Source organism: Erpetoichthys calabaricus, chromosome 13 (genome assembly GCF_900747795.2).
Source record: "Erpetoichthys calabaricus chromosome 13, fErpCal1.3, whole genome shotgun sequence".
In the NCBI taxonomy this organism is placed as follows: Eukaryota; Metazoa; Chordata; class Cladistia; order Polypteriformes; family Polypteridae; genus Erpetoichthys; species Erpetoichthys calabaricus.
The window spans coordinates 121,996,015-122,022,802 of record NC_041406.2 but is presented as its reverse complement, the minus strand read 5'-3'; the positions used below and the strand labels follow the sequence as shown (position 1 = coordinate 122,022,802).

The following is a 26,788-nucleotide window of genomic DNA, read 5'->3' as shown; positions in this document are numbered from 1 at the left end:
AGTTAGATGAATGTCGATAAAAGTTAAGTAGGTATAATAAAAGATGCATCTATGATATATCATTAATTAAAAAAGAACAAATTGGTATTAGTGGGCTCCTTTCAAAAAAACGTTAGGGGGGCACGATTAAAAGTATGAAAACTCGGGTCGCAAATACTTAAAGGTTGAGAAACGCTGGACTATTCATAGGTCACAGTGTCAAGGGGTGGATTGTAGGCAATGGTTTGAAATGTGCAACTGTGATCTGTGAGGTTTATTCTAAATATAATATTTTATGGATAATTGTGACCATTAATAAATATAGCTGAGACCATGTAAATCAGCTTTCAAAGGGAACCTGACAGGGAGATGGACAGAAATAAGTGGAAGATGACTCAAGAAGGCTATTCAAACGTGCTGAAGTGCCGTTTTGTGATGATTGATACATGATTGGGGCCACTGTCTGTTAGATTATCCTGTGAATTAATTCCTTGGGATAGTTCTTTCAGGCAGGGATTTTGGTTGATTAAAGCAGGCCTGACCCATCACATTTCAGGCAGAGGCCATAAAGTGATGACAGCAGGTGCACAGAGCACAGTGATGGGGCTCTTAGAAGAGCACAGTACATAAATACCACAGCTGAAATAGTACAAGGGACGTTCAAAAAGTTTCCACACTTTTTTTTTACCTCTATTTATTAAAAATTTCAAAAACAAATTACATCACTTTTTTACATAGTAACCTTTCTTTTCGATGCAGTTTTCCCAGGGTCATACCAACTTTTTAATGCCATCAGCAAAAAATGTTTTTTGGTTGAACGCGTAGCCAATGATGAACCGCTGCTTTCACACCATCATCACATGAAAATCATCTTCCCCTTAAAGCTTTTTTAAGCGGTCCAAAAAGGTGGAAATCAGATGGTGCTACATTTCGATCCACTCATAGATGACTCTACAAGAGAGAACTTTACCCCCATACTGAGCATAAATGCAGAGATGAATTTGTGCTCCCGGCACACCTTTTGCCCACAAAACGTATATGACAGAATGCTGTTCCTCTTTGGTGCAATTTACAAGTTTTGCAGCCATCTTCATCACAGGGTGACAACTCTTATACTAAACTGCAACGGCAGCCGGCTTACCAGACAGAACTAGTCACATAACACTTTCAGACACGATCAATTACTATTCCTCCCATCTTCACCATTTCCAACAAAAATATAAAAGAGCGGAAACTTTTTGAATATCCTTTGTAGTTACCCATACCTGGTCAGTTTCATAAAAAGCTTACTGAATATGAAAAATGTCTGAGTATTTATAATGAACAGGAACCATCAAGAAGTCAAAAGCTGTCTGCAAAATGCAGCCTTGCACTCCGCCAAACTGGGTGTACATTCATCAGCATTTCCCACTGAAAAACTGGATGATGACTGTACATATTTAGACCAGTGGCATCTCTATATTAGAGGCAAATAGGGCACTGATTCTCTATTTCCCAGCACTGTTGTGCAAAAGTGAAATTAGTAATTGCAGTAGCAAACTCATTATGATAGTTTAACATATTGTTATAACTCATTTGGTCATTATAAGCTTTTTCTTTTTTCATTTTCCATTCTATGTTCAATGCAATTTATTATCTAGAAAAATATTTCTTTTGAAATATATGAAGTTGTCTTTGTACCTTTAATCATGGGCTTGTTTCCAGGTTGTTTGCATGGCCCTTAAACCCTGCAGCGTTCTTGGCATACATTTTCTCATTCATGTGCATGTGCATCTTGAAATTTTCAATTTATGCAACCCATTGGTATATTTATGTAAAAGGTGCATGAAATTGTAAATTTTGCTGTTTTTGGATTAGTTTTTATCATAAACCATGTTAATTCCTTATCTACATTGTAATTTAGCACTTTGCTCGTTGAATAAAAATTTATAAGTATTAATTTTTGTTTCTGCTTTCAGTTTTTGACATTAAGATATCTTTTAATGTTGTACTTTGGTAGTTTATTCTGATTTTGGTAGCCTAATACATTATGAAACACATTGTCATTTCATGACTCCCTTACGTGAGGTTTACTGGAGGCCATTTCTATCCTCAGCTTCCCTCCAACACAACTGTTGAAGCTCCAGTGTTCCACAGCTCTATCCATGAGGCAATAATCTTAACTCTACTATGTCCCCTGCTTGCTAGCCAGCTCTGGCTCACAATACTCATTTGGGGACAGAGGCCACACCAATTGCACACACTTTCCCAAACTTCATGAGCTAACCAAACCCAAGATCCTTCTGGAGATCACTAGTGACAATGTACCCATGCCAATAAAATTTAAATTATAAATTCAGTATTTTTCAAGTCAAAGTTATTTTTTTACAGTCATGGTATATATTAATTCCCCATATAAAACTGTGGTTCTAAAGTGAAACGTATCTTTATAAATTTTTAAAATACTTCAGGGTAAGTTTGCTTTTAGCATTTACAAAAAAAAGCTATCATTTTAAATCAGCAAAATGACCAACTATGAAGATATGGATACATTTAGCATTATTGGTGAACCTCATTTGTACAAAGCAGACTATACTAATAAGGAGATCCAACAGAATGAAGAAAAAAGAGAGAGAGGAGAGATAAACTGGAGAAATTAAAAGAGCAAAATATGCAACTGGAAGATACAGTGATGCAAAAGACAATCGGCAATTGGTGTTGCACATGTAGAAAGTGTGAAGTTATGGTCACTCAGGTAGATTGCCTCTAATGCTGGAAGTGGGATGTGCTGCTTCCACTGCTGGAAAACAGGAGTTCAGCCCACTTAGTTATACGAGCCTGCAGTATGTGCAGTAAACATGGATAATATTTTCAGCTACTGTATCATTAATCACAGAGTTCTGGAGTCAATTTTCAACATTTCTGAATTTAAACTGGAAGAAACCTGAAGGACCAATTGGGCAGCTTTAATTACGGTAAGTTTGCTTATTGCTGTTATTTTTTGCAGCATTAAATGATTACTTAGTGTTGATGCATGAGAGATTTTAAGTGACCGTATGGAGATAACAACCAGGCACACAATTCAAACCCATGACTTTAGATCCATGATGCAGCCCCAGTTGCAATTAATCTACCTTGCTACCCTACATAAGAACTAGTCACATATAAGGTATGCAGTTTGCTATTGAAAGACATTGCTATTGTTATAATTCTATGCTGTACAATTCAGCCCACTTTAGTGGCCGCTGAAGTGAAAGGACTCACCTGAAATATGTTTGGAACTGAAGCTAGCTTCAATAATCAGAGATTTGGAACACATTTTTTTCCATCTTCAGCTCCAATTACTTGTACATGGAGAAATGTACACTACACTGCACTAAGTTGCAATTTCAGTAGGCCTTCTAATCAAGTGCTCACATCCAACATATGCACTATAAGCCATGACGTTAAAGTATTGTGGTTAACATAAGGAAGTCTATGAAAACTGTCATTGCTTTGTTTTCTAAATTTATATTCATATCATGAAAGATAAAGCTGATCAACTTTGTTATTTACATCTAAACACACCCATGAAGGTAACTGTGAGTAGACAAACAAAAAAGGAAATGTATTCTTATCTCAATGAAAAAAGTTCGAAAAATCAGTGATGGAATAATTATTTCTTATTTCCTTTCATTATCACAAGGATGCATTATAAATGCAGAAGACATGTTTTCTTAAATCAAAACATTTTGTAAGTTTAAGCCTTTTTTCATACTTGGACCCGGGTGACCTATTGTAAAATGCAAAAACAGACAGGCTATTTTTAAAATTTAAAAAAAAATGCTTCACTTTATGTGGCAAATTGTGTTATATTAATCATGTTAGGCTTTCAAGTACTGCTTTGGAACAGTTTAATTCATACTTAAACAGTTTGTGTATTTAAAAATAGTAGTCTGTGATTACATTTTGCTGTTAGAATTGGTTTTTCTCAGGTGTCAGTCCTGAGATTGTTAATGTCTTCACTTGACATATTACTGCTGGGTGAAACAGTTCAGAAGCATAATTACATGTTCAATTTGTATATGGATGATACACAGCTATAACTCTCATTTAGACCTAATAATACTTTTATTTTTGCAACTTCAATACCTTATATAGGGTAAAAAAAATGTATGAGCAATAACTATTTATCTATATGTATGCAAAAAATTAAATTCTATAAATTATTGTAAATAAAATAGTCAATAACAAGATGCTGTCAGTTTAAATCAAAGGGCGTGAACATTACTGAATCACACTCGACTAAGCCTTCTTTTCTGACACCAAATTATTATTTAGTACTAGAAATTTAGTATGAGAAATACTGCACTATCCAAAACCTACCTTTTCCACATAAGTAATATAAATAAGTATTTATTTAAGTTATTTTTTGCTACGGAGGATACAGAAAAGTTAACCCACCTATTTCTTATGAATTGTTGTATTTGTTGCTTCTAGTTAATGTACTGTAGAATGTTGCAGGAAAGAATCACTGTTAGCATTAGAAAACATGACCACCATTAAATATTAGGATTCAATGGTTATTCACACACAACAATTTTAACTTACTGCAGAGGTTTGAACTTTAGCATATGCTTATTAAATTATAATCTGGCTTTGGTGAGGGCAACCAGTTGGCCAATGTCACTATAATCAGGAGTTTATATTATCATGCTTTTATTTTGTAAGTAACTTTTGATGTTCCTGTTTTATTCTTTTTTTACCCTGATATACATTATATGCTTTTATGTGTTCAAATACTGTAATGTTTACACTTTAACCATATCACATTTCAGTGTTCTGAGCCTGTACTGAATGAAGATTGATATAGTAGAATAAATTAAACTGAATACTTAGAATGCACAGCTAGGCTGTTGAACTTATTGCTGAGAAGGCTGTGCTACTGTAACTTTTTTTAATATCCATAAGCCTACAGAAAATTGCATTATTGATAAAAATAAAATCATCACACTAAAATGTGTAGTTGTTTATTCTTTCAAAGCAAGAAATATAATAAAAGCTAACATTCATTATAATCTTGTACATGATTATGATGTGCAATGATGGACAATATACTGTACCTATGGACTGTGACATTTTCAAGCACTGAAAAAAGAACTTTTAATGATGACATACTGTATTAAAAAGGAAAGTAAGATAAAATATGCAATGATTTTTTTTTCATAACCAAAGAGCATGTTTCAGCCCATAGTTAGTCATTTTAAAAATATTTCTGATGTAAATATAAGTGACTAAATATGTTAATACAGTATAAAACAAGAAAAAACATCACCATACATTTACTTGCATGATCAAGGAAGCTGAGGTCTATCTGAGTATAATCAGATGCAAGATATGAACCAATTCTAGACTGAATACCCATATATTGCAGTTTAAATTTATGCAAGTACTGTATTAGGCTAATTTACTGATGAAAATCAACATAAAATATAATATTTTAGGATATGGGAGAACTGTGAGTCACATTATGCAGCACTGTGGCAAGATGCTGATACAGTACTTAAAACTATACTTAAATTTGTAAGTATTGCAAAAAACTTCTTTACGTTTGAACAGTGGGGGACTTTCAGAAATTTGCTATTCAGTTTTGAAATGAACTGTTCCTCAAAAACACTGAAAAAACAAAACGTGTCACTTCTTGGACCTTTATTACACATTCTGAATAATTTGTGTTTGTTTTTAGTTTTCATGTATTCACTCTATAGTATGGCAGACTTTGCACGAATAGTTTTTGAACAATTGTTGCACTCTGTTTAATAGTGTAGGTATCCTGCTACTTCACAATAAAAATGAAATTGTCTGAGCAAAAACCTGTCTTATTCTTTCATGTTGTGCTTCTTGTGACTATATTACGTTATCCTGATCAGTAAGAGTTAGGTATTGGTCAAATGGAGAAAACAAAATATAGTTTATTGTCTTTCTGTCGTCTTTTGCCAGCAGTTACAAGATACTGTAGAATAGTGTTATCTCTCATGATCACTCTGTTCAAATTATATATGAAAAAAATTTTGTTGCATTTTAGGGGAGTGTGTGAGGTTAGGAGCATGCACTGATACAGCACATTGCCACACCCATCACATGATGAACCACCTCAGGATCTTTATGTATTCTTATAATATTCACTTCGCTAATCAGAAAAACATGCTAATAAGAGGGTAATAATAAGGATACTAATGAGATTTCCAAAGGTTATTTTTTGATGGCTTTTGATGACAAATTCTCACAAAAGAAACCTTTTTGCAGACTATTCAAATACTTTAAATGGCCATATCTATAAAAACGGATAAAGTTCCACAATTTATAAACAGTGGGATATACATAACATTCAATTTTGAACAGAGTATCATATATGGTGTCTGATATACGTATATGTACATATACATATATGTACAGTATATGTAACTGTGTTGTAAAAGATTGTCAGTGAAGTGTCAGAAAACACAAGTAAGATGAAAAAAAATGCACAAATTTGAGCATTGCAGTCACTCTGCTTCAAAATACAGTATTACAGAATTAACTTTAGTACTTACATGACACCAAGCAAACCAGTGCATCAGAATTAAGCTGCATAGGCAGCAGTGCACTGCTGAGATACTTTGAGGTGGTGTTTGTTTATCATGCAAGGAATTGGATAAAGGAAATACTAAGGAGCATATTTGTACTCATATTTATAAATATTTCATGTGAACAAAGTAAAACTGAATACATCAAGTAAACATCGGTTCTTTTTATAAGATAAATCTTGCCATTGTGCCTTAACATCATCATTCTGAGAAAAGTATTCTCCTTGCTTATATAGTATAATATTACCTGCCTTCTCCCAGTATGTGGACTGTAACACCCGGGGAAATAAGACTATTGATTTACTGTATGCAAACGTTAAAGACGCATACAGCGCCACCCCGCTGCCTGCGCTTGGGAAAGCAGATCATAACCTGGTTCTGCTTCAGCCTCATTACAAACCAAAAGTGAGGGTCCTACCTACAACCACACGATCATTCAGGAAGTGGACCCCGGAGGCTGAGAAGGCTCTGAGAAAATGTTTTGGAACTACAGACTGGGATATCCTGCAGGGATCACATAGTGAGAACATTGAGGAAGTTGTTGACTGCACTACCGACTACATCAACTTCTGTATGGACATTGTAGTTCCAGTAAGAACTGTACGCTGCTATGCTAACAACAAGCCATGGATTACAAGTGACATCAATGGCCTTTTGAACCAGAAGAAAAGGGCTTTTAAAGGCGGTGAGCAGCATGAGCTCAAGCGTGTGCAGAAGGAACTCCGAGTCCAGCTCAGGGCGGCGAAGGAGCAGTACAGGAGAAAGCTGGAGCAGAAGTTGCAGAATAACAGCATGAAGGAAATGTGGGATGGGATGAAGATCATCACTGGCTGCAGCTCGAAGCGGGATACCACCATCGAGAGAGATGTGAAGAGAGCAAACCAAATGAACAACTTCATTAACAGGTTTGACCACCCAAACCCACTCTCACTCTCACCTCGGAGTACTGCACCCTCCACACATCTTTCTGCTGATAACAGCATAGGAGAGACATCCCCACCCATAATTACAACAGCGCAAGTGATCAGAGAGCTGAGGAGACTTCGTGCCAGCAAAGCAGCGGGTCCAGATGGAGTATCGCCACGACTGCTGAAGGTCTGTGCATCGGAGCTGGGGGGTCCTCTACAGCGCATCTTCAACCTGAGCCTGGAACAGGGGAGAGTCCCAAGGCTTTGGAAAACATCTTGCATCACCCCAGTCCCAAAGGTATCATGTCCTAGTGAGCTGAATGACTTCCGGCCTGTTGCTCTGACATCACATGTGATGAAGACCATGGTGAGGCTGCTGCTTCACCACCTGAGGCCACAGGTTCAACACGCCCTCGACCCTCTGCAGTTTGCATATCAGGAGAAGGTGGGAGCGGAGGATGCCATCATCTATATGCTACACCGATCCCTCTCCCATTTGGACAGAGGCAGTGGTGCTGTAAGAATTATGTTTCTAGACTTCTCTAGCGCCTTCAACACAATCCAACCTCTGCTCCTTAGGGACAAGCTGACAGAGATGGGAGTAGATTCATACCTGGTGGCATGGATCGTGGACTATCTTAAAGACAAACCTCAGTATGTGCGTCTTGGGAACTGCAGGTCTGACATTGTGGTCAGCAACACAGGAGCACCACAAGGGACTGTACTTTCTCCGATCCTTTTCAGCCTATATACATCGGACTTCCAACACAACTCGGAGTCCTGCCACATGCAAAAGTTCGCTGATGACACTGCTATCGTGGGCTGCATCAGCAGTGGGCAGGAGGAGGAGTATAGGGACCTAATCAATGACTTTGTTAAATGGTGCGACTCAAACCACCTACACCTGAACACCAGCAAAACCAAGGAGCTGGTGGTGGATTTTAGGAGGCCCAGACCCCTCATGGACCCCGTGATCGTCACAGGTGATTGTGTGCAGAGGGTGCAGACCTATAAATACCTGGGAGTGCAGCTGGATGATAAATTAGACTGGACTGCCAATACTGATGCTCTGTGTAAGAAAGGACAGAGCCGGTTATACTTCCTTAGAAGGCTGGCGTCCTTCAACATCTGCAATAAGATGCTGCAGATGTTCTATCAGACGGTTGTGGCGAGTGCCCTCTTCTACGCGGTGGTGTGCTCGGGAGGCAGCATTAAGAAGAAAGACGCCTCACGCCTGGACAAACTGGTGAGGAAGGCAGGCTCTATTGTTGGCATGGAGCTAGACAGTTTAACATCTGTGGCAGAGCAACGGGCGCTCAGCAGGCTCCTATCAATTATGGAAAATCCACTGCATCCACTAAACAGTGTCATCTCCAGACAGAAGAGCAGCTTCAGCGACAGACTGCTGTCAATGTCCTGCTCCACTGACAGACTGAGAAGATCATTCCTCCCCCAAACTATGCGACTCTTCAATTCCACCCGGGGGTTAACATTATATAAAGTTATTGTCTGTTTTTACTTGCATTATTATCAATCTTTAATTTAATATTGTTTTTTGTATCAGTAAGGTGTTGCTGGAGTATGTGAATTTCCCCTTGGGATTAATAAAGTGTCTGTCTGTCTGTCTGTCTGTCTGTCTGTCTGTCTGTCTGTCTGTCTGTCTATCTATCTATCTATCTATCTATCTATCTATCTATCATGATTAACTGCCCATTGAGTTGGCACCCATTGCAGGACATGGCAAGACAAATTTATATTTAGAGATAATTCAAAATGTTTAAACATTCAGTATTTCAAAATGCATTTAATGATATATTGAAATGACTTATAAATGTCAAAAAATCTGAAATGTGTTTTCAATTACCTTAAATGTATTTCAGGATATCTTATAAAAAACGACATCAGATATCTGAAATGTACTTTGAGATATCCCAAATGCACTTTCAAATATCCTATAATTACTCTGCACATTTCCCAATATCTTAAAATTACTCTGTAACATTTTAGGATATCTTTATGCAATTCAAGACATCACTTCCTACAAAATTGCATGTGCTTTCAATGGGACTTTTTGCTATTTCATTAAATGCACTTCAGATATCTGTATCTCAAAATGGATATTATTTTAAGATATCTGAAAATGTAATAAAGATATATTAAAATACATTTCAGATATCTTCACATTGACTCACATTTGAGATATCTAAAATATATTTTAAGGTATCTCAAATCAATTTTCTGATATCTTAACATAGGAGTCTACTCTATTCGAGACATTTCAAAGTATATTTCAAAATATCATAAAATCAATTCTGATTTCTGAAAAAACTGAACTTTACAATATCTGAAATTCATTTGGAGATATCTCCAAATATTAATTTTGCTTAGCATACATAAAAACATTGTGTCAGCATTAGGTTATAATTAATGTCAAATCTTAAATATTAGTATTAGAACAGATTAGTGAAGGATGTGGCCATTTTGTCACCAGCAGAAAGTTAGTAAATTAGAGGAGAAAAATCAACAATAAAAGAAGTACATTCAGCGTGTATATAGTTAAAAAGCAATTGGATCAAAGAACAATTCTAAAAACAAAAAAAAACACAACAACAACAGTAACAAAGATCTGGGCCAGAAGTCACACTCATACTGTATACCTATGAAGCAATACATTAGAAACAATGGTATGATAACCCATGAAAGAGTACTTCATGTTGTAAATGTCTTCTTAAATAATGATTTATTTATTATTGAGCACTATATATACTGTATATATATATTTAGAAATGGAGCATAGTTAAACAAAGAAAGACAAGCAATAAACCACAAAATCAAAAAGTAGTATGCAATGCATGCAGAAACACACTTGTATACAGTATATTAACCAAGGGAAAGAACAAGATTTTAGTCAAACACTAAAAATACATTTATTGTTCCTGTTACAGTACCTGTAGGAAAACAAGCAGATCAAAATCTCTTTGTCCTTAATCATCTGATCACCCGCTAAACATTCAATCATTCTAAATCATCCTAAATTAAAGATATAAGGCAATGATTTTCATTGAAAACAATAATAGTCTGGTGCTGGTTCTGTTATTTGTAATGACACATTTATTCTAAAATTACAATTCAATATCAGGACGCATAAGCTTCAAGAAAATGGCAATGACACCAAAAACCAATGCAGGATACAAACAAAAGAAAAATAATGGGAAGGTCTTATTGACATCTAATGACATTTACCTCAATTATTCATGCAACCAACCTGAACCTGAACTAACCATACATCCATCCATTTTCTAACACATGTATCCAGTTCATGTATCTCTATAGTTTTTGCCACAAGGTGGATACCAGCACTGTGAACTGCCTAACCACTACCTCTAACAAGAGTACACTGTTTTAAGGTAAGGAAATTTGAGACTGAGGTGATACTGGAGCAATTTTATCAATCTGAGAGGCATGATAAAATATGTAGCAACATGCTCAGGTTGTTAGTGTCACTTACAACTTTCACATATAAAAGTATGTTATACTTGACCAGAACATTATTAAATTAAGTTCTCTATAGGACATTAGGATCCACCTTTGTTTCAGAGACACACACAACACAGTACAATGTTAAGAGGGAGCATTAAAGCAAAGTGGCAATTTACATAGAGTAAACTTTTTCTGCTTGCTTTGGTAAAGCTATGTAACAATGTTCTCCAACTACCTCTGCAATTTATCACACAAAACATGATAGTAAGAACAGAATCGAACACAGCAAAATTTTTAACCTTTTTGTTTGGTGTCCTTTGTTCCTCACTGAGCTTTGAAAAGTCCTTATTGAACATTCTAGACTTCAGTACGTCCTACATGGCAGTAAATTCAATAAAATTCAGTGAATTTTGTTTGTTTTTCTTTGTGTTCCCTTGTCGTGTAATTTCCACCAAAAACAACTTGGTGATTGCATTCCCCACTTATTTATAACACATTGCAACAATACCCAAAAGCTCATGAAACAATTGCTCAACCAACATTTATCCTACGTTTATTGATAAACATTTTCCCTTTTTTATCTTCAATTACATTTTTAATGAATATTCTGCATTCTACCTTTGGCCATCTGTACCAAAACTATAAGGCATTTAAATAATAAATTATTTACATCATAAAACTTGAGTTTAGGAACTAATACAATATAAATCAATTCCTTCTCACATATGACAAAGGTTTTAGATAAAGCTGCTCCTTCCAAAACAAAGGTAATCAAATTGAAAAAGAAACTCAGCATGGTTTATTATGAGTACATGCTTTACTAAATTCCACACATGTTCAAGTTTGTTTACTGTTCTATGTAGATTTAAAGTATTAAAGTTTGTAAGAAAGCTCACCATAAGGTATACTCTGATTACTAGATCAGATTATTTAATGAAACTATTAATAAATGACAATCTGTATTTACAATAATAGCAAAGACATAACTAACATATCTGATTTAATTCATGTTAATATTACAAACAATGACCTTATTGATTTGTTCACAATTTTATTGTGCCTGTTATGACAGTAAGCACAAAACCTGTTGATAGATAGTAGCAGCAAAGGAAGCTGTCATGCTGAAGAAAAAGACCTTTTGTGCAATGTTTGCAATAGGGACTACAGATACGGCAAGCAGATACTGGCAGGCCAAACAAGGCAGAAGCTTCCACAGTGGCAAAAGTGAAGGCTCATGTGTGGGTGGAGTTTGTTGAAGCTCACAAGGATTTATTTTTAAATAATTTTGAAAGGGTTCTGAGGAAACATTTAGTGATATACAGTGTATGTAGAGTAGGAATTCCTAAACCTGGTGGATATACACGAGAAGGAAGCAGCAGGTTAAAGGATAAGTTCTATATTTTTTAAAATGAAGTTATTTCTTCACAATCACGGTATGCATTAGTTACCACATGACATTGCATTCTAAAGTAAAGCATATTTATAGAATAAAAAAATAACAACTAGCATGCTCTTGTATTTTATAATGGATGAACTTTAGATCCAGGAGATGAAATGAGAATTTTGTCCTAACTATGTGGACAAATTGTCCATCCTTGCACAGATATCCTTGGGTTAATAGGAGTTTTCCAGTCATGCCTACTTGTAGTTTGCTGACTTAGAAAAAATATAGGACTATGTACGATATAGTTTCTTGTGGAAGGTGGTACAAGAGCATGGAATGCCAATGCCACTTCTGCAAATCATTCAGTCTGAATTCACAGAGAGAGAATTTGTATGTGTTTGTATACCTGTAGTTAAATTGAGTCAATTCAAAAGTGGTTGGACTCCATTAAGGGTGCATTTTGTATCTTTTTCTTTTCATGACTTTCATGGACAATATGTCATGGCATAGCTTAAGGTTATAAGTGTATCTCTTTTGTTTGTGGATGATATTGTCTCTTTCTCTTCATATTGTGATTTCCAGCATGCACTGAACTGATGTAACTAGGATGAGAATCAACACCTCCAGATCTGAGGTTTTGGTCCTCTCCTGAAGAAATGTGTCTTGTTTTGTGCAGGTTAGACACGAGCGGCTACCACAAGTAGAGGAATTCAAGTACCTTGGTGTCTTGTTGATGAAGTTAGATAGAGGTGATTGTTAGATTGATCCACAAACCAGTGCAGTGACAGCAGATCTATAGACATGGTGATAACAATAAAGATAAATCTTCCAATTTACCAATCAGTCTATATCCCCATGTTCACCTGTCACATGCTGTGGGTAATGTCCAAAACAATGAAATTGCAAATGCATGCCCAGAAGCACAGAAAATAATATCTCAAGATGAGGCTTGCCTAAAAAGGCAAGGTTAAATAAAACAAGTACTGCATAGGAGTCAGAGCCTTTATCAATTTTGCAGTCACTCTTTCTGGAATCACATACTGGCAGTGCTAAATATACCACTTCAAAACAGTAGATCAGGGTTGAAATGAAAGTGAAGATTACTTAGTTTAGTATAGAACACCCTTTACAGGAAAAGTTCCTCAGGCTGTTCATACTGCTTTTTAATTAGCTGTAGTAATTGGTTTTTATTGGACATTACTAAATCATTTACATTTTCTTTCTCTTCTCTGTATCTGTGGGAGCCTTGAAAAGAATATGTTGTCACAAATGATGGATCTGTTTTTAGCTGTTTTAGTTTTCAGCTGAAATGGTTCCATTTGTTTGCAGAGTGACTCATTTCATAATTTGGCTAACCTAATGAAGTTAAAATCTGACAAAAAACACAATTTGTGCAGATGTGTAAGTAGTTTAAATATATTTTCTTTATATTCATGTTATTCTGTTTGTTTAATATTATGCTGTTTATTTGTAGCGGCACAGTGGCGCAGTGATAGCGCTGCTGCCTCGCAGTAAGGAGACCTGGGTTCGCTTCCCGGGTCCTCCCTACATGGAGTCTGCATGTTCTCCCTGTGTCTGTGTAGGTTTCCTCTGGGTGCTCCGGTTTCCTCCTACAGTCCAAAGACATGCAGGTTAGGTGCATTGGCAATCCTAAATTGTCCCTAGTGTGTGGTTGTGTGTGTGCCCTGTGGTGGGCTGGCACCCTGCCTGGGGTTTGTTCCTGCCTTGCGCCCTGTGTTGGCTGGAATTGGCTCCAGCGGACCCCTGTGACCCTGTGTTCGGATATAGTGGATTGGACGATGACTGACTGACTGCTTATTTGTGTTACTTTTAGTGATATTACATTTGTAATTATATACTGTGGATTTGTGCTGATAAGAATAATTTGAACTTAATTAAGTTTAATAGTGAACACTGGTGCAAAGTATTTCACAGAGCCAATGCTGCTTTACAATTAACAATACTGCTGTCAGTTTAAATGATATATTAAAATTAAAGAGGGGAAGCATGTTCAAAATTAGGTAGTACATGAAAACCGACCACAATTGCTCACAAGGCAGAAATTAGATATTGAGCAAAATTAAGTTAGCTGGCCACAGTCAACTCATAAAAGTGAGTGGGTAACTGCTTGTCTATGATATTATAATTATTATTAAAGAAACAAGAAATTGGCAGTGCAGCATTTCTCTTAACTTAGGTCAATTAATATTGCCATTTGCTTTGAACATAATAAACAAATTAGTTAATTATTTGCAAATTAATATAATGCTCTTCATGCTATTTGCAAAACAGAAAATGCTGACATCCCGCCACATGATAAACAGAAAAATGTGTTTTTACAATATGGCTTCACAGTCATGTGAAGAAAGGAAGCAAGACAGGAAACTAACCAAACTCCACTCAAGGAAGTTGCAAGATACGAATATTACATACTGATAAGATATTACATACTCTTCCTATTTGCCTGTACTTTGACTTTCAACAAAAAGCAGACATACAGTATTTTGCCTAACAGTAATTACTTATCTATTTTGCTGAAAAATAATCTAGACTGTAAGTGTAAATTGCAACACTTTTGCCATCAAAACAAAAAAATGAATCACATCCAATAATAAAATTTTGAGACTGTTCAGAAGGTATAGACTAAATTATTGTTACTTGAAAAGCATATATTTTTTATGTACAGAAAGTTGGCAGGACAGCTGTTCACTGTATGACTGTATTAAAAATGGATGAGTATTGTGCATGTGCCCAGCTAACAGAATGACTAAATAAACAAACTATAATCTGCAGAATTTCCTATAAGACGGAGAGAAATAAATAAATGAATAAGAACTTGATTTGGAAAAATCAGAAACAACACAGCAGAAAATTGAAAAGATAATCACTTAAGAGTAAGGTTAAAATAAAAGAAAAAAAGTCAGAGAGTATGGATCTTTACATAATAATTAGGCAAGGCTAAAATTGATTGGTATTTTTGAAAAGTTGCAAATAAAGTGACAAGTTATAATGATGCAAACAAAAGTACAGTTACACAATTCCTGTTCCCCACACTTAAATACCACTAAGGAGTCAATTAGTATTACTTGTACAAATTATAGAAACAGAGGGATTGACAAAAGATTAAAATAAAATAAAGGTAGTTGAAAAGGACAACTGTCAAGAGAAGTAAGAATATCATGTTGCAATAATGGGAAGGTGAGAAGAACTTAATGTAATGGACTGTATCTCTATACAACCAGTATAATTATTCTGCTAGAATTTCAGAACAAATCAAGAAGAATATCTGAGGACGGAAAAGTGCAGGAAATGAACAGATGAAACAAGGTACAGTCTCAGAATATATCAAAATGTTGGATAAGAGATGATTGTGTATTATACCTGTAATTTGAATGTTATTCATATTGGTCCCAGTTACTGTATTATGGTGTCATTAAGACTTGTTTATTGATAGTGGATATTACTGTACCTAATTACTGTCACTCATTACCATTTTGTCAACTTTAAGTACTAAATAAAAAAGACTACCATCATATTAGTAGTGAAAACATCTTTGGTAACCATGAGTTGTACAGATGAACTCCCTTAAGTGTATACTGAGAAAGTGCCCCACATTCATGACATTTGACCAAACTGACCAAAGAAAAAGTAGGTGTGTTTGTCTGTTTATTTGTGTGCTGGATAAATATATCTCTTGTACTTAATAGAATGGAATGGCCTGCAAATTAAGCTTGATCACCACTCAGTGGGTTGGGTTCTTGGATGAACCCCCAACTCTGCTGACTGGCCTGACTAGACAACTGAAAGTAGCTGACTTTCCCATTCAGGACAATGTTTCCCCAAAAGTTATTAGAGTAGGAGACAATATATATGCATACAGTAAACACAGTATGCAAGTGTGGTAATCACGCTGCCTTTAGGAGGAATGATTTAAAAACGAACATGAAGTTTTTAACAAGTATATCAACCAAACTGTCTCTGCTTACGGATCAATTTTTTTAAAAAACCTGACAATTTAGTAATCTGGTGACTCTGTTTGTACCTTAAAGGAGTGAGGGAAGAAATTATTGGTTTGAGTGAGAATTTTTTAGTGGTTGCCAGTAAGATCTTATTCTGGATTCTAGCTTGCCATCAAAATACCCAGCCACAAATCATTTAAATGTGGAATGATAATTTACTGCTCTTAGGCACAGATAGATAGAAATCTTAACATAGATATCAAAACATCTAATTTCATGCTGTAAACTTCTCACTTTATCCTAGAACGTGACTTAATATCTTAGGTTGCTAATCAACTGTTAGTGTCACACTCTCGTTATTATTTCCTGAGATCCCTAGCTCAAGCACACTAACTGGGTCCAGCAAAAGTAGCCAGAAATTAATTTGATGATTTTATTAATCTGGAATTGATTGTGATATTAAACATTGACACGTCTTCTCTTTAGAATGCCAACTCTCCCTCAGACAAAGGCATCTGCTAGTGCTCCTGGAATTTGTAGATTTTCTTTTTGAATGTATCATCACAAATACTTACTTACTCATGAAATCAGCTGTAGGCGATACAAACTACTACATATCAAAACTATACTACAATTGTGGATTACACAATTTGATAAGCCAAAGTGATCATGCTCAAAGACGCTGAAGCTAAAGTCATTGCAATTTATGTACAAACATGAGAGCAATGAACAGCCAATCCAGAGGAGATTCTGACAGATCAGGGAACTCCATTTCTGATGAAAGTGCTTAACCAACATAATTTATTGGTCAATTTGTTTAATATAACACTTGAAATAATGTTGAAAAAAATTGCAAACAGACAGGCTAGGCTTTAGTCTTCCATTTTACTCTATTTATATATCATGCAATGCTACAAACATACACAGGGTTCTCTTTTGTTCAGCTGTTAAATGGGAGACAAACACAAGAGATGCTCAACTTATATCAAACATGCTAAAGAGCAATGTCAATGGATTAAGGCAGCAAATTTAAGCTAGGAGACAGAGTCATGGTACTACATTGTATTCCCCTCCTTACAAGATTCATTACAATTAAAAGGGAAAAAAGTCCTTAATTAATAATGTGATATTACAGCCAAATATGTACATTAACAAAAAATATATCCTTGAGTGGGGTCTATATTGACATGCCACCTCTCTGCTTCATACTAAATTCATGGGTAGATATGATAGACATTGCCTCATATTTAAATCAATCTCAGGGTCATAGTCTGAGAACAGCTATATTCGGTCATCAAGACAAAATGACCAGAAGTAGACCTGGACTGAAAAAAGAGGTTACAGTTACAGTAACAGTGACAGTTACAGTCACACTCTCTGGTCTAGTCTAATCATTCTGGTGCTCAAGTCAGATGTCACTTGGCAATTTTGAAATATTTCTTTCATCTCAATCAAGTCTCTCAGATTGATATCTATCCAACTTCCAGTGTGGATGAAGTAAAGAGAGCCTTCAAATTGCTATGACAGAACCTACAAAGCAAGAAAAGTAGCATTTAGTTCCCATCAGTGACTGAACCCTTGACTTTGGACTGGCAACTTTTTAAAGCTGGGGGACAGACTGCTACCCCCCTTCAAGTATATAGTGCTGTCTATATAGACAATAATGTTATCTTTTCTGGGACATATGAATAACACCTTTTCCACCTTGCACCCATACTATAGTCACTACACAAAGATGGCCTACCCAATATTCATGTAAAGTGTTAAAAGCAAAGAAAAGCCGAAGATGTCCAGATTGGAGGCCACTGTTAAACCTGTTGGCTGAGGTAAACTTATAAAGCCATAGGGTGATCCTATATACAGCATCCATTTTTTGCTCCTAATATCTTTTCTCATTTACAACGTTCATTTAAATATACATTGTGAATGGAACAATGCTTTTTTTAGCAAAAAGCTTTTGCTTTCAGGAGAGAGATGTTTTTCCTTGGAGTTGAGGCTCTCACTATGATATACTCCATTACTCAGCTAAAGTATTATGTGTGCAGAGAATTCACATTGGCCACACATCATAGAAACCGCAATTGACTATTCAGTAGTCTGGCAATCAGGGAGGTCAGACAGATTCTCTGATAAAGAGAGAGAGACATGCCATCATAAAAATATATGGAGGCTCATCTAACAGTACAAATATCTTTACTTATGTTTTGCAGGATTCTACAATATATATTTCTGTATACCTGTATACTTACTCATACTATAAAAAATGCAAACAACTCCCAACATATCTGAATGGCCAGCATCATTGTAATATTTAAATGAAATGTGTGTTCATTATAGATTATATAAATGTTCAACTCAATCAGACTGCGCACTGAATTGTTTTTGTACACCAGGGAACTAATTTGAAATCAGAACTGATCAAATGGGGGGATAAAGTGTTGGGCAGGCATGTGTCTGGTTTATTATTCACTAGTCATAGGATATAACACTCCTTGAGAACACCATGCATTTTGAGCAGTAAACACACATACTTGTAGATATTAATCTCTTCATGCCTTTTCAAACATTCTTAAACATTTTTGTATCAGCCAAGCTAGACACAAATATATGATTTTCTGTGTATGTCTGCAGAAAATATTTTCTTATGAAAGTACAGAATGTGTGGGTAAAATGTCCATTTTGAGACTATGATATGTACAGTATACACTTCAGATTATTAGTACAAAGCAAAAAATATGCTTTCCTATAACACTCAAAGAGATTCAAAGCTAGGAAAGATAGTATTGGACTGCTGATTTCCACATTTCTGTCTGTCATGAAATATTTGATTTGCTAATGGAACAAACATCTCAAATTTCAGGATTTATCTCATAGCAGGACAAAATTGTCATAAAACTTCAGCCTAGAGCTTGAAATTTCAAATCTCAAACGTTAATAATTTGGTGTCACGGGGTAAAACTAATACGATATTACAAAATGTATTGTTTTTCTTTCCTTTGGGAAATCATATATCAGAACTAGAGATGAGATAATAACAACACATTGTTAAAAAAACACAGGACATAGACACGGCAGATACAGGACTGAAAGAGATGGTAATTGTCTTTAAACACACCTTTTTCATTTAGCATGTTTAAATACAATTGAAACCATTACTAGTCCATACAGTGCAGCTTACTTACGTCTCTGGTTCCTTTTCATTTTGCTGCTTTTGCTGAGGCTGAAGAACGTTATTTACCAGCTCAGTGATCCCACTAAAGGGAAACCACCTGTTTGAATAAGCAAATAATGTGACTAAACAACCAATCAAGCGAAGTCTTTGTGGGCTCAGTGTATTTCATAAAATGTAATTAAGATTTTCAATATCACTGACAGTCAAAAATATTACATCATAAATGAAGCAATCATTGTAATAATAAAAGTCATAAAAACAGGCAGGAAAGCTACAGCCAATGGGAAATGGGGACTGCAATAAGAGGTCAGCCATAAGGATATGGAAGAAGGAAAAATAGAAAGTGATGTACAAACATACACACATAAGTTATGATATAGATATTAGACTCTTTTACAATTAACTAGTCCAAAAAGCAGGTAGCATATTAGATGCATCCAGCCCATATGTGGATGAAGTAGGAAGCTGCAGGAAGCTCTCTTACAAGCCAGTCAGGAAGCAGATGACACACTGGGTGCAGCCTATTAAATCTGAGACACACCTAAAACCAGATAAGCAGTCGGAAGCACGGGGCACACAGCAAAGAGAGAAGTGTCAAAGCCTACTGTACTTATTTATTACTTACTGTGCCGGTTGAGGTTTTGGCTCTTCTTTGGCCCTAAAAAGATAAGTTTGCACAGCTCAGTGCTCAGTGATCCAAAAAAAAGACAACAAAGAAGGAAAAATAAAAGGCAAAATAAAGAAAAACAGTTAAAAGCTAAAATATAGGAGAATAAAATGAATGCCACTTCAATATTTCAGATTGCGGGTTGACAATAGCAGAAATGTGTCTCATACAAAAATAAAAAGCAAAGTAATGTAACTACCTTTAAAAATAATGAAGATGTGAATGGGTTAAAAGTACGGAAGCACTACAGTTAGCAATTTCCACTTCCTTTTCAATTTTTACTATTTTCCAATACATGTTTAAATAAAACTGAATATCTATTACTCAGTGCTATTTTTATTAATGAAACACACATTCAAATGAAATAAATGTAAGATGGTCATCCTCTGTCTATGTAACCAATGACTTTAATTTGTAGAAGCAACAGACACAATACTGAAATCAGACACAGACAGCGCACTAAACTGCAAGACAACCTAGCCCATGTCAACAGCCACTATCCCAAGGCAGAAGAACTGAATAGTCAGAAAACTGAGTCCAAGAAGAAAATTCATACTAACACAAGAAGGGTGTGCACAGTTCACACAAATGGTAACCTAGTTGACAATAAAACCAGGGTCCTGTCACACCCTGGAGCCATTTATTTCCCTCCAGATATTATTCATTCTCAACTCCTCTTATTCTTAAAGTGTTATTTTATTAATTAACACTTAGTACCAAAAATAACAATTGTATGCACTATTATTCTCTTGCCAGCGAAAGTTCTAAAAGACATAGCCAAATTGGTCAGTGACTTACTGATACAAAATAAGAAAAACCTTGCACATTAATAATTTTCTCTAGCGAAAAAACAACGTCTGATGATCACAGGGCTCACTGCCAAAATAACATGTTATGCTTTTAGTTCGGAAGGTTGCTGGTATCAGACAAAGCCGCAAAGTACTCCATCTACACTCCCAAATTTGTGCTAAACTAAAGAAATAGTGTAGGAAAAGAATTTAAGCTGAAGCGTAATTGGCCTTCAATAAAACTATTATAAAAAATACTTTCATAAATGTACACAGAGTAAAAAAAAACAAATACTTCTAACATGTTTTTATTATGGGCGGCACAGTGGCGCTGCTGCCTCGCAGTTAGGAGACCTGGGTTCGCTTCCCGGGTCCTCCCTGTGTGGAGTTTGCATGTTCTCCCCGTGTATGCGTGGGTTTCCTCCGGGTACTCTGGTTTCCTCCCACAGTCCAAAGACATGCAGGTTAGGTGCACTGGCAATCCTAAATTGTCCTTGGTGTGTGTGTGTGTGCGTGCCCTGCGGTGGGCTGGCGCCCTGCCCGGGGTTTGTTTCCTGCCTTGCGCTCTGTGTTGGCTGGGACTGGCTCCGGCGGACCCCCGTGGCCCTGTGGTTGGGATGTAGCGGGTTGGATAATGGATGGATGGATGTTTTTATTATCCTGATGAGTTTTTCCCAGTTGATTCTGGAGTTCATCGGGGGGGGATGTTCTTGCTCCTACTCTGTTCAATGCTTCTATGGACTGGATGGTGGGCAGGGTCGTGGAGTCCAGCGGCTGTGGGGCATCTGTTAGTGAAGAAAGATTCACTGATCTTGACTTTAGAGATTTGATCAGGGCTCCTGAGAGACTGAGCAAGAAGTCTGAATGTCTGGGTTTTCGAGTGTCCTGGATAAAAACTAAGATCTAGGCATTTAATGACCTCTTGGGCACTGCCATTAGTATAGTGTCTGTCTGCGGAGAGAGTGTTGACCTCATCGAGAGGTTTATTTACCTCGAAAGCAACATTCATTTCTCTGGTGACTCTTCCTGCAAAGTCGGTAGACGGATTGGAAGAGCATACGGGGTCATGAGGTCGCTGGAAAGGGGTGTTTGGTGCTCCCGATATCTCAGTAAAAGGGATTAGGTCCTCACAGAGTCTCTTCTGCTCGAAACTAAACAGGTATAATCTTAGAGTCTGTCAGAGCAGGACATGTCATTAAGATCTGGGATGCACCTGGTTGCATTCCTTTTTACAGCCAGAAGTACTGGTATGTCTTTTTTGTAGAGCAGTGACCAGAACTGCACACAATATTCTAGATACAGTCTCACTAGTGCATTATATAGTCTATGCATAAAGTTTTTACAAACATTTTACTTGAGTTTTTAATTGATTATACACATTTAAGGATTGCTTACTCTAGGACAGTGTCTCCCATTTTGTATTTAAAACTGATGTTCATTTTGCCCATGTGTAGCACTTTGCATTTTTTTACATTAAAATACATTTTCCAAGAGTTCTCACATTTCTGAAGCTTGTCTGCTTTTTTTTCTTTTTTAATTCTTTCTGCTGCACACAGTAAGCACTTTCACAAATAAACAGTTTGATAGACAGCTGTCTAGGAGAGGTAAAACCTGATGTTTTTAATTTTCAGCGTCATAAGTGCACATTCCAGTTTTTTCATCTCAAGGAATATTTACCACTGGGAAAGGGAGGTGACACCCTATGATTCCACAGCAAAGACATGTCTCTCTGCTGACAGTCATCAGATTGTGTCAGCATTTCATGTAAATATTATATTTTTTCTAACTCTATGAGGTACTACTGAATCATTATCAAAATCTGCAAGATGTTTAAGCATTCAACATACCGTACATAGATTTTAGTTTAAAGTTTGTGTTTTGTGATTCAAAGTACGGTAATATTACTTTACTGTCATTTTATTAAGTTTAAAACATTTTTTCTATAAATTAAGTAATAAAACATTACACATTTTTGTCTGTATAATTTATTAACAGATTCTTTGTGAACATTCTGACTTACATACTAAATCAGCAGGAATGGAACTCATTCATAACCTGGGGATGTCACGGTGCAGGTCAGCTCCACGCTCTCTCTTCCATTTTGGGAGCCTCTTGAACCCAACACCACCAATAACCATGAATGGGATGAGCCTAGCTAGATAAGGACAAACACACACCAAGCAAGGGGATGTTGAAAAAGTGCTCTAGTGCTTTTATTAAAATAAAAAACAGTCAAACAAAAGAACAGCGTTCAAAAATGAACTGCCCCTTCTATAATAAATAATCCATAAAAACAAATAGCAAGTGGAAGTTAAAAATAAGTCAAATAAATATTCCTTTAAAAACCAAGGTTAAAGCCAACAGTGTAGGAAAGCATCCCTTAAAGTTCATGCCCTAGTGCAGTCCATTAACCTCTGTCTCCCCAGCTCATCCTTTCAGACCTTGCAGCTGAGAAGCCGCCTACCTAACAGACTCAGCTTTCTTTCTCTGCAGTCTACAGGTCCAGGTCCCTGCTGCTTCCATGTCCACACAACAGAGCTCCTAATCTGGACCTAGGCTTGGGTCCTTCCCTCCCATTGACCAAGGAAAGGCGCACCATCCGAGCTTCTGTCACTGACTCCTGCTGCCTTCCCGAACTTACACGCTGTCACACTCCTCCTGTTTGCTCCCACTCCCTTAAGTCGCTCAGCTGGAGCGAACCATCACTGTAACCCCGAATGTCGGCCACATGCTGTCCTCCTGGGCCCCCCTTCTCCTCCTCTTCCTGGCTGTCTACCTCCTCACTCCTCCACTGGCTCTTTCCTGTTTCCTGCTTGCTTCGCACTCTCTACTGTACTTTAACCTCAATTTGTTTCTTGATCTTCCTTTCTTTATTTTCCTTTTTACTCTTGCGCTCCCCTTTTATATGCTGAGGAGCGGTTGCAGGTGCAATCACTTGATTGCCACCCCGGGCTGATATTGAGACAATCAGACCCCTCACATGTCCTGGCAAGGCAATGCATGGACAGCTGACTGCCTTGCACCAACCCAGAGATGAGCCGTCTTCCCAGTAGATTGCTCGCACCTGCTCCACTCCCCAGCGCGAGCGTGTCCAATTATTTATTTATTCAAAAAGGCTACTTTCTGAGCCGTGGACCCACTATACCACAGGGGACTGTCTGTGTATGTATATATGTATACAGGGGTGGGCAAAAGTTGGTTTACAGTTGTTTGTATGGAAAAAGACATGCAGGTTATGATTATTATAACAGCTTTATTAACTCAATAACTTTATTAACTCAAAAAATGTCACAATGGCACAGTGCACTTAGGTACAATCTTGCAAATGCTCAAATTGCAGGTCTTGCGTGCTAAACCTACTTTTGCCCAAATTGATGTATTGCCCATAATTTGAAGAGTCCTCAATATAGCTTTTATAATTGTCCTCTGATTAGAATGGATAGCTTATATAAAACTGGCCTTTGACTGACTTCTTTTGCTCTCTCCATAATAGATTCATTGCATTTATTTGAGAGATGTTGCCGCTGAGGAATTAAGACAAATGTGATGTGAATTATTCCATGAAAATTCAGTTGCTTTAGGGGCCTCAGTTAGCATTCATTGTTTGACGGTATACAGTACATTCTAGCTTCCTAACAACATCATTTTCAGAAGAAAAAAGGGCAGGGTAAAGCGTATGAAAGTCTAACCCTTGCCAATGCCTAAACTTCAGCCTAAAGAAATGTCTTTTTCCAATACTATAAACGTTTGCTGATAGCAAATTTCACAGCATTAACTGACAAAAGCCGGGCAACTCTAATATCTATCTAATATCTGCAAATAGCGTTATCATTAGTGATTATCAGTACTATATCACTGTAATAAAAAAAAAGCAGCTGTCTCACAAATTGTGTTTGCTTCACCTACCTTTAACATCTCTCCTAGTGTGCAGATTTCCTTTTGAGTACTAAGAGCAGGTTAAGTAAAATCTTTACTTTAGCTGATTCATTTGGGTTGAGCTGTGGTGTAAATGTACTTTGAGGCTTGTACCTATCTGGTGAAAAGCAAAGCTTACCATTTTAAATAACGTGCAACATTATTTTTGAAATGGATATCTTTTAAGTCAGAAATAATCTTTTACTGTTTACTTAGCCATGGAGAGAAATGCTCTTAATGTGCTCTGCACGTTTTTCTTTGTGTACCAGTAACAAATTACAGCCAACTAAAAATAAATATCTCACTTAGAAAATAAACCAAACTCAACTACAAAAGGATATCGTATCTAACTTAAAACTAGAAATCTGGATTTATGAAGAACACTCTAAATATTCTTTTGAATCTACTTAACAATTATTAATGTTGTTGTCAAATGAACAAGCTGAAATTTGTTTTAAATTAAGTGAGTGAGCGTCTTGTTGTGTTGGTTCCTGTCTTGTGACAGAAGAAACTCTGGTTCCCTATAGCCTCGTCCTGAAGACAGACAATCAGAAAAATAGATGTATTGAGGTAACATTTTTTTCGCCACCAGGATTAATGTTTTGCTTTATCAGGATCAGCCCTCACAATAGAAATCTTTTCTAAAACATGTGCATTTCAATCTGCTGACTAGAGGGTATTTCCAAATTTAGAGTTGTTTGAGTACTAACAATGCCAACATGACACACAAGAAGTGGAAACAGATGCCATCCTACCTGCCAGAAATAGCTTTCACTTCGCAGATGACAGACAAGTCTGAACATTCAGGGTCAGTTAGATCAAAGCATGCTGTGCCTTTTGTTTCAAAGGAACACAGATGCATTCACTTTCAACCTCATGTCATTTCATTCTTGTATAAGATGGAACAAGGACAAAATTGACTTGATTCAGCTTGAAGTGAAAATTTTTCCACATGAACTCCAAAAACTGAACTTTATATACAGTATGTTTGAGTCAGTTAAGTAGGTTAAACATAGCTTACAAATTGCAGCACATTCAATTAGTTTATTAATGAAGAGGTGTTTGCAATGTCTATGTTCAGCAAACCGTTTCAAATCTTCCTATCACAGAATCCATCTGAACACATTCTTTATAGGTCTAAAAGAAAAATAATCACTCCTTGCCCACATTACTGGTTCCCCCAGTATTCACTTAACTCCTTCCTATAGTGTGCTGCATATTCAATACATTTAATTGCTAGCATATGATGTCAGAAAAATACCCAACCACTGAATGCTTTGGTTTTGAGTAAGTGGTCAGTATTAAACAATGAGGCAATGTTTAAATGCTTTACAGAGGTTAACTACTTGTGAACTGATTAATAATGCATCCTACTTGTTTAAAATATTGACTTGTTTAAAGTAATTTCATTTTAATTTCTGTACTGAATGCATCTGTAAACTGACATTCAATGAAGCCAATAAAATAAAATTGAAATTCCTACTATCTATACAGTTCTAGAATCCAGAAACCTCTTAACTGATTCACCTGTTTAGCGATTCTTATTTATTAAAAAATCAGAGTGAGCAATATCAAAGGGCAATTAGCAGCAATTCCTGATTTTTCTAATGTAAATGGTGCAATTGACTGCTTACATGTTGTGATAAAGGCACCATTACAGAATGAATTTGCTTTTATAAACAGAAAACCCTTTCATTCAATTAATATACAACTATTGTATGATAGTTGTCCTGGGTATGACATTAAACTGCAAACGGCCCTGCGAGCAGTCCTCCAACTTGCAGGGAAATCATGGGGGTTGGTGGCAGGACTGGCACTCCAGGAACTGTATAAAAAAACTTCACGCAGCTCTGAGACAACAGACAGGACTCTTTTCTGCTCTCCATGAGAATAGCTCTGTTGCAGCCATCCACAGGAAGGCTGCTCGCATTACGAAGGTGATGGGGAAAGCC

General features: G+C 36.5%; 1 protein-coding gene across 22 annotated transcripts in view; it reads right to left on the bottom strand.

Annotated features, from left to right (window-relative positions):
* Nucleotides 1-26,788, bottom strand: part of rims2a (regulating synaptic membrane exocytosis 2a) — a 1,351,795-nt gene that overhangs the window by 1,130,545 nt on the left and 194,462 nt on the right. For 20 of the 22 annotated variants that reach the window (XM_051936048.1, XM_051936053.1, XM_051936052.1 and 17 more), the window contains exons 2-3: nt 20,092-20,124; nt 19,477-19,563 (exon numbers count right to left, since the gene is read on the bottom strand). The exons of 1 other annotated variant lie outside the window; for it this stretch is intronic. In XM_051936048.1, the coding sequence (XP_051792008.1) occupies nt 19,477-19,563; nt 20,092-20,124 (120 nt within the window). The remainder of the gene's footprint in view (nt 1-19,476; nt 19,564-20,091; nt 20,125-26,788) is intronic. One more of the 22 variants, XM_051936056.1, reaches the window with a different exon arrangement.